Source organism: Pezoporus wallicus, unplaced genomic scaffold, assembly GCF_028554395.1.
Source record: "Pezoporus wallicus isolate ANWC-B61680 ecotype Strahan unplaced genomic scaffold, APGP_CSIRO_Pwel_v1 contig_8042, whole genome shotgun sequence".
In the NCBI taxonomy this organism is placed as follows: Eukaryota; Metazoa; Chordata; class Aves; order Psittaciformes; family Psittacidae; genus Pezoporus; species Pezoporus wallicus.
The window spans coordinates 970,985-986,561 of record NW_026639380.1 but is presented as its reverse complement, the minus strand read 5'-3'; the positions used below and the strand labels follow the sequence as shown (position 1 = coordinate 986,561).

At 34.5% G+C, this 15,577-nt stretch overlaps 1 protein-coding gene across 7 annotated transcripts in view; it reads right to left on the bottom strand.

Moving 5' to 3' along the window:
- RYR2 (ryanodine receptor 2) overlaps positions 1–15,577 on the bottom strand; it is a 379,474-nt gene that overhangs the window by 31,983 nt on the left and 331,914 nt on the right. For all 7 annotated transcript variants that reach the window (XM_057414543.1, XM_057414545.1, XM_057414546.1 and 4 more), the window contains 6 exons: positions 15,390–15,489; positions 14,379–14,458; positions 12,748–12,824; positions 11,334–11,407; positions 2,435–2,515; positions 1,353–1,441 (listed from right to left, as the gene is read on the bottom strand). In XM_057414543.1, coding sequence (XP_057270526.1) covers positions 1,353–1,441; positions 2,435–2,515; positions 11,334–11,407; positions 12,748–12,824; positions 14,379–14,458; positions 15,390–15,489 — 501 coding nt within the window. The remainder of the gene's footprint in view (positions 1–1,352; positions 1,442–2,434; positions 2,516–11,333; positions 11,408–12,747; positions 12,825–14,378; positions 14,459–15,389; positions 15,490–15,577) is intronic.

Genomic DNA, 15,577 nt, shown 5'->3' with positions numbered 1-15,577 from the left:
GGAAATCAAATAAACCAACTAAATAATTAAAAAGCCCCACAGCAAACATTTAAAAAAAAAAAAAAAATCAATCTGTTGTTATCTACTCTTAGAAATGCAATCACCTGCATTCTGAAAAGGAGTACTCAATAGTACTGCCATGTTGCATGCTGTATGCTGCTCATTAAACAATCTTTCTTTATACTCTGCGCTTGACACCTAGTCAATAGTGGTAGCACATGCTGCTTTTTGTGCATGATTTCTCTTCACATCTTCCCCCAAAGTGAGCTTATTAAAATTTCAACAAAGTAAGCAACTGAATGAAAATAACTATATTGTCCCTAAATCTTCTACAAAATGCATAAGGATAAAAAGCAGCACTGATGAAAAGCAGCAATTTAAACCTACCAATTTTCAAAGCCTGGAATTCTCAGACTAAATAAACAAATGGCTAAAGGGAAAACTTAACTAGGTAAACTACAAAACCACAACAATGCATACTATGATGCACAGTGATTTTCAGAAAGATGAGACTAATAGTTAAAAAATATTAACTTTTATCACAAAATATGATTTTGTGCCTTTCACATGCTCCAATCTAGAAACCAATTAGATCTTTTTACATTACTTTCTACTGACTTGTGACAATGTAATGAGTTCATATTTAAAGACAGGGAGAAAATTCAAATCAGAAGGTTAAAGGTTTTTTAATCTAGCCCTCTGCTTTGTTTTTTTCTGTTGCCCTTTCCCCTCCCCCCCTTATTAGAAAATAATGCACTGTACTTATCCTTCACTCCATGCCATCCCATGACTATCCATACAGCAGCCCAGTGTTCAGAGCGAATCAGAACACAGATGAAAAAGCAGCTGGCTGAAGCTTAACTTGAACAATTAGAAACATTTTTCAGCCACAGGCAGTCTGTCACCAACTGGCTAACAGTATTCACTGATACACTTAGCATCTACCTTCCCCCTGCTCTCCATTGCATTCTTGCATATAATAGCTGCAATAAATCTCACCTTTTCACTTTTTTCACCTTTGACTCTGACAGTAAAAAACAACTCTTCAAGAACTGTAACCAGTAGAGATTTACAGTCTTTCACATCAAGATGGGCTACAGTCACCAGAATAAATGTTACGACAAATAAACGTGCTCCTCTAATAAAATAGAACATTTTGTGATAAGGATGAAGTTTGATTTTGCTGTAAACATGAATAGCTGCAGAAAATTCCAGAGAAATTATGTAATTTGGAATTGCCATATACAAACTTCTGCCTTATGATCAAAATAAGTACTTTTTAAAAAAGGCAAATACCGTATAGGCGCAAGTCATTATTGTTAGCTACTTAACTAGTGTGCAAGTTAACCTACCTGAACTCTTAATAAGTAATCCACAGTGGAAATGATAATATTGACAGTTGTGTTGTTACCAGTCTGAGTTCTCAGGTAATTCTGAAAATCTAAAAATTCAAATAAAATTTTAATTTAAAATTATTTAAGTGTTAAAGACTTACAAAACTATTCCTGCAAATTAATTCTAATTTAACATGATCTGAGAAATTATACCTTAAAGGAACGGATTATTTTATTAAGCCTTTTTTTTTTTTTAAAGTTTTAAGAGGTTTAGCATTTTTTTGCAGAGATCACATATCAGTGAAATATTGAAGCTAGAAGCTTGATTATCTCTTTCATCTGCAGAATTTTAACTTCGTCTTATTTTCATCACATTTCTGATTTATTTTATTTACATCTCTGGATGTAAATGTACCTCTCCATCAATATCAACATAATTACACATAGTATATATTTTATAAAGCAAAAGCAAGTTTAATTACATAATTATACAATTCCTGATTACAAAGTCACAAATATGCCTAATGGCAAAAAAAAATATAGTCATTTCTTTTTCTCTTTTTTTTTTCTTTTTCTTCCCTAATAATGACACATAGAACACAGGAAAATGTACTTAATAATAAAAATACATTTAGTATAATTTATTAGTTTAATTTGTTCCGGCATGTTAAAAATAGATGCTGTTTCTTCAAGAAAGTTATTGTGTATGGTGGTGTAATTCCACATACAATTCCATCTGACATTTGTGCCTTATAACACACACCAGGAAGTATACAAATGCAGAATAACAGTAGACATATCTTCCCATTACATTCTTCCTCTGAATCTTCACTGTCTAAAAGTTACAAGCCATGTACATTTTCCTATATAAGTTTACATTTCCTAGTAGGTCAGGATACAAAACTTATTCTTTTGGAAACCATTATCTTTTCTACAAAATTAAAGCTGATCAAAAATAAAAGACAATTTAATTGCGCATAAAGGCAGCTACCCTGCCTTTCATAGTATTTTATGAATGCTACCAAACCTTCAGCAGTGAAGAGCTTTTATCTTTAGTTACCATCACCTTGGTTTAGCTGACTGGCAGCCTGCCCACAAACCTGAATTATGTCCTTCACAAAGCAATTGGAGGAAGCGGAAGAGGTCACATGTGAACTCATCATCCTGCATCACCTTTTCTCCTGTAGAAAGGCCAGATGGAAGCAGATTATTTCAGGCTGCCAAGTAACACCCCACAGCCCCTGAAGAAAATCTCCATATTTAATTTTCAGAAAGAGAGAAGGGGTGAGAGAATGTGTAACTACCAATCTATCTGAAGCACAAACACCTGTGCTTTGCAGATAGTTATTTGGTTAAGAAAAAAACCAACAAACAACCAAACAAAAAAAAAACACATGAAAAAAACCCAAACCCCAAACTTAACTTCTGATTTATAAATATGGCAGCATGAGCTTGGCAGCATTTCACAAATAATCCAGTTTACATTCTTGTTTGACTTTGCTGGGCATGAATGCTGCATTACATACACAGGTTAGAATTGGATTAATATGATTCCCATTCACAACAAAACACGGTACTTTAAAAGTACATAAAGAGATTTAATCAAACAGTAAAGAAAATTATTTCTCAAATAACTATTAGATTTTAAAGTACTCTGGAATTTACAGCTCTATGTATCTATTCTCAAGAATCATCTGAGCTGAAATATTTGAGGATTCAGTACCTGTCTGCTGCTGACACAAAATGGATGTTGGGCATTTGTCTTGCCTGACAAAATAAACTAACGAACTTATGATGAACTAGAACAAACGTCAATGTGATTTATCTGATTAGGCTTTTCAGTCTGTTTTTTTGGCAAACAGCTAATATGCAATTGTATAAAGCTTCAAATAATTTTGATTCTTCACAGTAAACAGTGTACTAAAACTTCTCAATTAGTCCACTGTTATTTCACTTGCTCCAATGCATACAGTTAACTGTAAACTCACATGTGAAGAGAAGAAACAACCATTCACCCAGACAAACATTCACAACCTAGGAAAATGTAGAACAGGTAATAACACAACACAGAAGGTCAACAACACAAGTGCTCAAAACAACGAAGAACCACCTACTGAAAATAAGGAAATTCCCATTTAGGACTTTGAAAAAGTATTCGGAATGTGTATGGCAACAAAAATGGAAGCCATAAAAAAACTTTTTAAGAATATACATCATTTGAATATGTGGCCAAGCGCTATTTGTAGATAACAGAAGGAAAGAAGATAAAAACGTAAGCAAACTACAAAAGGTTTTGGAATATTTTATAAATGAGAAGATACTCTAGGCTTTATCTGAACTTCTAAATCCCGTGTCTACAAAGACAATAGTTTTAACGTGCGAACCAAAGAAAATCAGAAGAGTAAATTAATTACAATATAAAGTTTAAAAAAAGAAAGTCTTAGACAATGATGGTAACATTAATTACTGAAATACTGTTATACTGGTGGAGAACTAATTGTAATGCATACATTTATAAATTATTATGTTATTACAATTACATTATTGCAGCTTGTAATCTTTTTGGCTGGGGTACAGTTAACCTTCTTCATAGCAGCCAAGTTCCTATGTTTTGGATTTGTGCTGAAAACAGTGTTGATAACACAAGGATGTTTTTGTTAGGGCTGAGCAGTGCTTACATGGAGTCAAGACCTTTTCTGCTCCTCACAAGACTTCACCAGTGAGTGGGCTGGGGGTGTATGAGAAGCTGAGTGGGGACACCACCGGGACAGCTGACCCCAAATGACCCAAGGGATCGCATACCATATGGTGTCATGCTCAGCATACAAAACTGGGGGAAGAAGGAGAAAGTGGGGGACATTTGGAGTGATGGCATTTATCTTCCCAAGTGTCTGTCATGTGTGACAGAGCCCTGTTCCCCTGGAGATGGCTGAACATCTGCCTGACAATGGGAAGTGGTGAATGAATTCCTTGGTTTGTTTTACTTGCATACATGTATTTTGCTTTATCTATTAAACGGTGTTTTTCTCAACCCACAAGTTGTCTCACTTTTACCCTTTTGATTCTCTTCCCTATCCCATGAGTGAGCTTAGTTGCTGGCTGGGGTTAAACCATGACACAGCTGAATTATAAACAATTTCAAACAATTTGGAAAATATATATATATATTTTATATATACACACATGAACATGATTAGAAGCTTAACTTTACATAAGAGTCATGAATGTTTACATGTTCAAGATAATGGATTTATCAATCCACAGCTTGTGAATTTCAAAGGAAGTATCTTCAGTACAATGGTAGGATTGGGAAGAAAAAACATTTTTAAAATTAACATGAATACTTTAAAAGTACATAATTTCACTCTTTCCTGTGCCATCAAGGCATAATGTTTGGTATTAAGAGCACGTATCACCAAAGCATATGTCAACACAGTTTCTTGTAACATGGAGAAAGATATAGTGCTCTCTGTCCTAATTTCAGATGTGTACTTAGGGTAGTGGCGAACAATATGCAATTCTTTCTCCCAGAATCAAATACTATAAATGACATTCCATGACACTTTTCTCTGTCCCAAACATAAATTCAAGTTATAACTTTCTCAGCCACAGAAGACTGAAAAAGCTTTCAGCTAATTAAACACTGAAAAATAAATTCCTGTTTCTGTCAGTGCTGATTCATTTATATGTACTATATATGCCCAAGGCAGCAAGAAAGTAAAATCAAAAGGTGCCTGTGCCCTTAAAACTATATTATTCAGCATTACTTTGAAGTTCAGCCTTGAAAGACACTTTTATATGTTGCTGGTTGGAGGCCAGAGTATAGAATATTCTGCAAGATTAGTCATGGGTTGTTTGTTTTTTTCTAATTTAACTGAACTCCTGTCATGCTTAAAGTTCCACTTTAAAGTTACGTGCATTGTTGATCTAGGTGAATATTTATATTTTGCAATAATAAGCATCACAGGGTGCCAAATATTTGGTGAAGCCTGTACCTTCACACATGGAATGTATGTAGCTTGATTGCTGAGATGGCAGCGATTTTAAAAAACAACTCAAGGGAAATTGCTGATGTATTACCACTGAGAAAAGTCAAGCCCATAAGGGGTCCAACCATGTATTTCTTACATATCAAGACATCACTGAATGAAAGCCATTTGTGAAGGAAGTATGACCAGCAGATCAAAGGAGGTGATCCTGCCCCTCTGCTCTCGTGAGACCTCATTTAGAGTACTGTGTGCATTTCTGGTGACCTCAACATAAAAAGGACACGGAACTGTTGGAACAAGTCCAGAGAAGGGCCACGAGGATGATCAGGGGACTGGAGCACCTCCTGTATGAAGACAGGCTGAGAAAGTTGGGGCTGTTCAGCCTGGAGAAGAGAAGGCTGCGTGGAGACCTCATAGCAGCCTTCCAGTATCTGAAGGGGGACTATAAGGATGCTGGAGAGGGACTCTTCATCAGAGACCGTAGCAACAGGACAAGGGGTAATGAGTTTAAGCTTAAAACAGGAAATTCAGGTTGGACATCAGGAAGAAGTTCTTTACTGCGAGTGGTGAGGCACTGGAATGGGTTGCCCAGGGAGGTTGTGAATGCTCCATCCCTGGCAGTGTTCAAGGCCAGGTTGGACAAGGCCTTGGGCTACATGGTCTAGCGTGAGGCATCCCTTCTCATGGCAGGGGGGCGGGAACTGGATGATCTTAAGGTCCTTTCCAACCCTAACTATTCTATAATGTTATAATTAAGTTACAGATCAGTATTTTTTTCCACCTGTTTCTCTTGCCCTCTATCAAGTAAGACTTTTCGAAACAAGAAGAAAAACAAGTCTCAATTAAAATGGCTATACAGCTTAATTTATTAATTGATTTTCCAACTTTTAGTACATGCACTGGAATGTAGGAATTCTTATAAAATAAACTTAAATTTTAATAACTATTTTTAATTAGTTACACCAAAACAATATCACAAAATGAATACAAGTTATTACAAAATTCTGTGATATTGAAGGTGCTTAGGTACATCATTTCACATAAGTTGAAACACCAGTTCCTTTCAGAAATATTTTTATGTATCCCAAAATGAAGAAGAAAAAAAACACTTTCAAACAGCTTGGCCACACTAAGATTCAAAATAATTCTGGTTTTCAATTTCTATAGCTGATCAAAACCTGACTAAAACCAGTGTTGGTATTGACAAGAATTTGAATTTTCAGACGTTACTGAAAGCAAGAGGTGTCTAACTGGCAACTACAGAACTGAAGTGCAGATCCATTTATTTCTATAAAGTCTAACAGGACAACCTTTGCTGCTGTACACAAAGAATCATGCCACTACACACAAAAATTTGCATAGATAATGTACTTGGAAACATAAATAATGCATACAGTATGACTTAGGTTGCCAAAAAAACCATATTCTTTTATTTCTGTTGATATGATATACATCCTGGCATGTATCAGCTTAGATGGTAAAATGCTGCCATTGCTCATGGTCTATGTAAATAATATGGTTACACACAGAAAGGCTTTAAGCCTGTAGTTTTGCATAGCTAGTAGCCTGTATTTGTGATATACAGGGACAGAGCTATTGTGTAGGAAATTAAAATAAGATTGAATGAGAAACTAAATATATGGAGGTTTTTTCCTTGAAAGTGCATGTGTCCAAGTTTAATAATTCTTTCTCTTTTTTTTTTTTAATCTTTAATGGAAAAGATCTGAGTTCCATCACTACACTGAAACATTGGCCTGATGCTAAATATTATAGGAATATACAAATACTTTCAGCTTTCAAAAAGGAATAGGGCTCCTTTGTGAAGCAAGAACGAAGCTCTCTCACCTGGGTTATATTGGATTGTATTGTGAGTGCCACATGCCTTTGACTTCTTGATAATCTGATTCAAGTAAGAAAAGCTCTTGCTTTCTGAGTGATACTTTTAAATGCAAACACAGATTCAGAGTGATACAAAGGTGGAAAGCATCCTTCCAGTGTAGGCTACAGTGGATCAACACAGAATTTAAACACCCACTTTAAGTGTGACTAGGCTACTGAAGGAAAAAAGTATATTTATTGATTTCACATTTTTAATGGTTGAAAATAGCATGATGTGTACCCCTCATTAGAGATATTTATTATACGGCATGTGTACCACTCAGTTTCACAAAAAATCCTTTAAGACCTACTGTGAGATACAATTTTCTTCTAAAATTATATTTTATTAAAATAGCCTTCTGAGAATTTATGGGCAATCAAAATAATGCCATGATTCAATGTTAAAAGATTAAAAATAAAAGTAGAGATTTCCTAACAAAAAGAAAAAAAAAAAGTAAAATAATCTAAGCGTAAACAGCTTAGTTTTTAGTTCATAAGTTAAACAAGTCTCCCCAAAGGGGAAAAACATTGCACTTTCAAGATATTTGTAACTCACAGTGAAATAGCATAATGTATTAGTGTTAAAGGAAAAATGAAAAACCAATGCAAGATAATAAGCATTTCTACGTGTCTTTGGTTTTGAATCCACCTTTTTTGAAAGGGAAACAGAACAATCAAACCAAAATACATAAAAGAAGAAACAACATTGAATACATCACAAAAAACAGTTAAGAAACACATTTGCTAAAGAACCATCAATGTTGTTACCAGTGGGGGTTCCAGGGTTTGGAAAGGGAAGGTAGTACCAGTCAGAGGAATATCAGGACAAGGAGCTTATGATGTGGACAGCACAAAGAAACAGTTGCAACAGAACAATAAATTTCACATCCATGTTGACTCATTACAGGGCTTTCGACCTATAGCCAAAGTTGACATGGGACCAGAGACAAGTATTGCCCTTCAGACAAGCTAATCCTATTCCCATAAGTGTCAACAGTAATTTTAATTTCACTTTGGCAAGAATAATTTCAGGCTTATAGGTTGTACATTCAATGACAATTACTTGTTATTATGCTTCTGCTTCAGACTGACATGAGAAACAAGCTACAGCGCACATTTTGCATCCCATCATTCGCTTTGGAATCAATAAAATGATCTTTAATTGAGTATTAATTAATTAATTATTCATAGAGTAAATATCTCCCTTGAAAAAAAGAATGGGAGAAAACATTTCCACATCTTCAGTACGTCATTTCTAGCATTAACAGATGGTTGTTCATAGGATTGCAAGCAGACATGATCCCAGGTATCCCATAAAATCTAGGATACTTCAAAACTGTTCACTACTGGACTTTCCCAACGTACACACTGGCTAGGCTTTCATAATGCTATCAGGTAGTAATACCAGTACAATTTAAATTCTTATGTAAACTACTTTTCATTGAATCAAAAAGGTGTGCTTCATGATGAAAAGAAATATATATGAAGGTAGCATGATGTCAAGAATAATGTAACCCTGAAAGGAAAAGTATAGTTTTTTTGGTTGGCTTTGCTTTGTTCTGTTTCTTGAGTTTTCAATAGCTGGATATTATTACATTAGAAAAAGTGCTGTTAGCAAATATTATCCCTTTGTACCAAGAAATCTTTGACATAGTGTGATTACTGTATTAATTGCTGCTCCTCAGGAATAAAGGAAATGAAAGCACATTATCCTAAATGTAGTACTTTGTTAACCTGCCAAATAAAAAATTTCCAGAGAAAACAAAAATCCAGATCATTCCTCTCCCAAATATTTGGCTAATGACATCTGCTGTATTTGAGCTTATTGATTCTGCTGAATGGTATATACATTTTGTATTTTAAATTCTAATTTCTCATGGCAACAGGAACATCGCATTGCAACTGCTCCTACAAGGCAGGTAAAGAACCTTTGAGGTATAGGAACTTTAACACATCAAGTAACTTTCGAAGCAAGGAAGTTAACATGTAACACCTGTAAACATTATTGATTCCTCTAAATAAGCAATGCACCACCTCTTACTTCTATCAACTCCTGACTGCATTAGATAAACCTAGCCAGTGGGAGGTCCTCTCCTTACTAGCCACCCTCAAATCCTCACTGGATCCACCACTGATTTCCTATGCTTGCACAAATCAATGCAGCGATAAAGCCACTTTTCAATACACGACAAAAATACTACAGGAGGACAATAGCACAAGGCTTTGTGCATGTATAATTACATATATTTTTTAACATTCATCCATTGCAAATATTGGTCTCACTAAAATGGAAAGAAATAAAAAAAAATAAAAAAAATTAAAAAGCTTGCTGCTCTTACATCTAGTGAGCTAGTCACTGTGCAAATCCTGAGAAAGGGAGGAAGAACAAAGCGGGAAGAGCTGACACATAAACAAGAATTTTGGAATACACAATAACAACAACCTGATAGTTTAACAGTCTTACAGGAACAAAAAAATCTCATGGTGTTCAGGAGCTGTACAGTGCTGACACAAATCTAAGAGCAGGAAAAATAAAGAATAGGCAGTTGTTTTTAATAATTACCACGCTCATGAGTGATGACTGAGGAAGGGAGGACAGGACAATTAGTTCAAAGAAAAAGAAATAGGGAAAAAAGAAAAAAAAAGTTGAGAAATTGGTTTTAGCAAATACAAAATATAGTTAGCACTGGGTTTGGCAAAATTAGCTCTGCACTAAAAGAGAAATATTAAATAAACAGAAAATTTAAAAAATCTCTCAAATGAGAAAGCACAAAGATACTCTAACACAGAGTCGATTATGCAGCATTTAAAGAACTATTTACAGTTGCATGCAATAATCAGTCATTTCTAGAAATAGAGGAAGCAGTCAAAAGAAATATCAGCTGGTATCTTGACAGTCTATTTCAAAATCCAACATTATAAATAATAAATGTAATGATTTAGTAGTAGAAATGTTGTCCAAAAGAGAAAAACATTGTGCAGAATAATGGTCAGTAAAATACGAACATAATGGCCAAAACCTTACATGCCAAATACCTGCATCAGTGTTCAATCCACAGTCTTGTGACCAAATTTTACCCACATGGGTTCACTTTATTTTGTTTACTGGTAAAAGTCTAGCAAGGTTCGATCTACAATTTAAACTGTGGGAGCACCTTCAGAGAAGCAGTGTTTATGATCGATCTTGAAGTCATTCAGTCAAATTTAGAAGTTCATAATTTTGATTTGCGACATGTGGTTGAATATTCAAGAAATATGTCACATAAAAGAGCTACAGGCAAAAGAAACAATGAGATATGCAGTATTGCAAATATGAATTATGAACCCCCAAATACAATAATGATTATACACTCAAGCTTTTTTACCTTGTTTCTAACATAAAAATATATTAAAAGACGAGGTCACGGTAGGATTGAAATATAAAAATGCACCATAAAAAATACTGAAGGGGAGAAAATGTGCTTTGGTAGCTCTATTAAGTCACACAGAGATGAATCTAATGTTTCCAGACAATCACAGTAAGGGAGCAGTAGAACTTACTGTCAGACAGAAGAAAGAAATTGACAGTGAATTGACAACACAGAGCATAGAAAGCCAAACTGATTCTAAGTCAAAAGTAAAGTGAAAATTTCATAATATTTCCTCCGAAGACAAACAGAAAAGAATTATTTCAAAGAAACAGTTTTCCCAGCAGACAGCAGATCCAGTTCCATCAGCCTTTGATATTTAACTTACGCCTTAACTAAACTCTTTCATTCCAGCCAAGATAATTTAAGAAATCAGGTGGGAACTCTTACGCTGAAACTAGTTAGGGATTTCTGAAATATTTTACATGCATAAGCACTGCTGTTTGTAGCTAGAATCTGTTTTCAATTTTACACATAATGTCTTCGCTCCTTCAGAATGATGGGTAAGAGTTCTCCGAGACCATTCTGAAACTCAAAACATGCTAGTGATTTACTATTGACAAGCATGCGCTTTGGTAAGCCAATTAAATAGAAACCACTCTTGGGAATCATATTTTAACTTCAGCCTCTAGATATATCTTTACAGGGTTCTTTCAAGTTTGGCTTGCTTCTGCAAAATGTGAAAGAGAAAAGTTCTGAGATAGTTTTTGTTAAATCAATAGTACCTGATCCTTCTTCAGTCACCATCCCAAGGCCTTCTGCTTTGTTCTGACGTTCAAAAGCATTTAGGTCAAGAACACTGCAGTGAGAAAAATGCCATTTGTTCAGTGATTAATCAATTAAGTATGTGTAATATTTCATTTTATGAAAGACAGAAAAAAATCTGTAATATCACTTAAGTATATAATCATACCAGTGCAAGAAGATACATTTCAGTGACTTAATATATTTGTCTGCTACAAGACTACAAAACTGAGCTCTACAGACTTAACCTGCTTTTGTCCTGCAAATGACAGTAGATTTTAGCTTTTTACGACTGACCAAAAAAACTGAATGTCTATGATAAACATACTTGTTTTAGGGATTACAAAGAAGCCATATTATTGACTACTTTTGCATAATAGCCCAGTTCATCCCAAGCATCAATGTCCATTAAGAAACTCTTTATTAGTTCCATTCCCTGAAAATTCTGAAAAACTGAACCTGCCAAAATGGAATATATATTCCACTAACCAGATTTCAGGAATATATATGCTTGCATATTTTTATTTGTGATTCTGAAAATTTCTGCCTTTCGTGGCTTAGAATTACAGCTAACCATGAGTAACTTTTGATCATAAGAAAGAATCTCTATGGAAGTCAGATGAATGTAGATGAACTACAGCAGCAGTTCTGATAGCAAGAAATCTCACCGATGCTTCAAAATTAACATATTTCAAAATTTTGGGCAAAGACAATGTTAAGAAAAAAGGATATAACACGGTACCCTTGACATAAGAGAATACTGAACCGCTTGATCCAGGAAGCCCTTTTAATCCTATGTTTTATGTTCCTTAACACATTATTTACATAATACGTAATATATAAACCATTGATATGGTCTAGTCTTAGAAGTCATAGATACGTATTTATATAGACCAAATTGATATGAACTGTCGAGAAACATGTATGGACAAAAAAGTCACAGTATCCTCACAGTTTATTAAAACACAACATTCCGCTCCTTTTTTTGTCTTCTAAAAGATCCTATTAATACTTCTCACAAAGTTGGGTTTTCACACGATCTTTATGATTAGCTAACACTGATCATTAATTTGCTCTCTCCAAGATTATAGCATACCTCCAGAGTTAAGAATTTGCCCCAGTGAATGATCTTAACTCTGGTGCTGTTGTCTAACATACCTCAAGTAGACGGGAATGCCATATGCAGCTGTGAAAAGAGCTTTTATCAAGGTTGATATTTATCAGATGAAGATTTTTATACCATCAGCACCACCTTGTACTTTATCCCAAATCCAGCACATTAAAGTCTCCGGGTGCTGTTTCCAAAAAGTATGTAGAGGTTCTTTCCAAAACTATAAATACTGTGGAATAAAACCTAAATGCACTAATAAATTTTTAAAGTAGGTCTTTTCTTACCTACAGGACTGCATAAGACCAGCAAGGCTCTGAAAAAATCCCACATCCTTTTTATCCTTGAGGTAGTCAAGCATTTTCTGCAGTAAACACAATTTATGCACAGAATTAATATTCATTCCATGTTTTAATCTAGTTAATACTACATGGATTCTAGATTACTAGTGATCTTGGTGTTTTGAAATCTCTGCAATATTTACAATTCATATAAGACTCTTGCAAAGAAAAATCCAAGTATCAAAGATAAAAAGAACATTTAATGCTCATATCTTTTACAGAAAAGAGGGTCATCCATTTTGACTATTCCTTCCTAAAACATGGAAAATAAATAGTTACTAAGTTTAATACAGATAGCAGAATTTATTGATTAATATAATTTTGATACTAGTAGGCCACAAATTTGTACTGACACTACGGCTTCAGCATGGACCAGGCTTTGTTTTAGATTATTTTAGCTGCAACAGCATGTTATTAGTCATATGAGTATTTTTTTAATTTGTTTTTGCTTTACTGTAATACCTGTGTAATACCTCTCTGATAATAGATTGAAGTAACAAGAAGTCATTCAGTGGAGTAAGCTCTGATTCTAGAATGTAATGTGTTGTTGAGTGAAGATTTAGGATTGAAACAGAAGTCCCAATTGTGAACAAAAATCACAATGTTCAAAGGTCAGTCTTAGAAAGGATACTACAAGGACTCAGACTATAAATGAGGTAAAATTCTATTTGCAAATAGCCAAAATAATAGGAATAATGGATAATAATTAACCTTCAAAATAAAAGAGCACATAAGCAGATTGTTTGAAATATTTTCAGCAAAACCCCAAGTAGACCCAAGATCACAGAAAAAGAAACCCCCATCAACAACACCATACTAATCTAAGCAAAGAACTCCAGAAGATGCTGATGACAACTTTTCAAAACCACTTTTGCACATCTCCCCCCACCCAAATTATTCTTCTCAAGGGAGACTGAAAATTTGATCTTGGAATCTAAAGGAAAATCAGAAAGATAAACATAAGACCAGAGAAAATGGGTAGAGATGAGGCAACTGAAAAAAGCAGCAAATCTAACTGTATTACTAACATAGTAGGAAAGATTATATAGTAGGAAAAAAGATTAACTTTACTCTGAGGGTGAAGATACACTGGAACAGGTTGCCCAGAGAAGTTGTGACTGTCCCATCCCCCAAACTATTCAAGGCCAGGCTGGGTGGGGCTTTGAACAATTCAATCTAGTGGAGGGTGTCCCTGCCCATGTCAGGGGGATTGGAACTACATCTTTAAATTTTCTTCCAACCCAAACCATTCTATGATTCCATGAAGAAATTCTTCCCTCCCACAGAATTCCTCTAGAAGTTAATGCTTTAACATAAAAATACCCTCTTTCAACTGAAATGCAAAACAAATTTCTTTTAGCCTTGATCTGTATAGGTTAATTATAAGTATACAAATAAATATATACTTCACAAACAAGGCACTTCTGTATGCCATTTTCTTCTGAGAATGAGAGTAAGAAGATAAACAGCATATGAAAAATAGTCACATTACATAATTCCCTACTACAATAATAATAACCACAGTACAAAGATCTATAATGACTACTAGAATAGGTAAAAATAAATTTGTACCTTACCTGTTGAACAGTAGAATTTCCTCCATTTAATATAGCAATCCCTAGCTTTAGGGTAGCTGCAACCATTGGACCCATCTCACCTTAAAATGATTTTTAAATATATTTTTAGATCATATATAAAAATAAGAATGTTCTGTTAATTTATCTGTACAACTGAATAAATGGTAATTTATCAGGAGAGGTCTTCTTGTTTCTCTTGTAAAACAGACCTAGTTTTGTTTCATGATCTCTAGTGTAACTGTATCCCCCTGAGTGACTACAGACATAATATAATGTATACACAGTACACAAAAGAAGCAAAATACGTCAGAAAGAACCGAGCTCAATGAATATAAATCATATTTCATTCACTAGAGCGTCCAACAGCTGGTTTAAGGCTGGGTGCTCAATTTAAAGCTAGCTTTCAAGTTTAACAGTGTGTCTCCTGCTGGCCCAGATATTTCTTCCTGTTTCTTCAGAAATTTACAGTGATCCAAAGCATTTAGTTACAGTAAAAAAAAAAAAAAATTAAATAGGAATTTTTAAAACATCATTACTGTTGAAACAAATCACAGAACAGCCCATGAAAGCATCAAAACTTAGAGTAAGATGGTGTCTGTGGGACAAAAGAATACCAATAAAGTAGATATTTGGGCATTAGGGGCAGAAAAATCTATAACTACTTCAGAATTGTGCAAATGCCAGAATCTGGGGGCTTTTTTTTGTCACTGCATACTGCTAAAGGTATGAACTTTTTCATACTTCCTCTCAATCATCACTAGAAAAATTGTAGTATTATTATTATTATTGTTATTATTAAATGATGATGAAAGCAACAATAACAATATAACCTCATGAGAGTTATTCATCAAGCTTTCCTGGATTAGCTGTCAATAATTTTTGAAACTTTGGATGGATTTTGAAAGCAAACTTCTTTAATGCAAACCTCAGTTTTGCCCTGTAAGAATTGCAATCATTTCAAAGACCATTGAAAATGAGGTTTAATATGATATGTACACAACAAAACATTACCTTTACTAGCACTAATCGTCTGTAGAACCATCTCAGCAGCGCCTCGGTCATGCAGTCTGGCTTGCTGATACAGAAGTTTTTGCTTTTCCATTTCCTTTTCCTGAATAAAAATTCCAGTCATTTAAGATGAGGACTTCAGTTAGTATCAGTTCTCCAAAGATTTTATGTTTTCTATTAGTATATGGGCT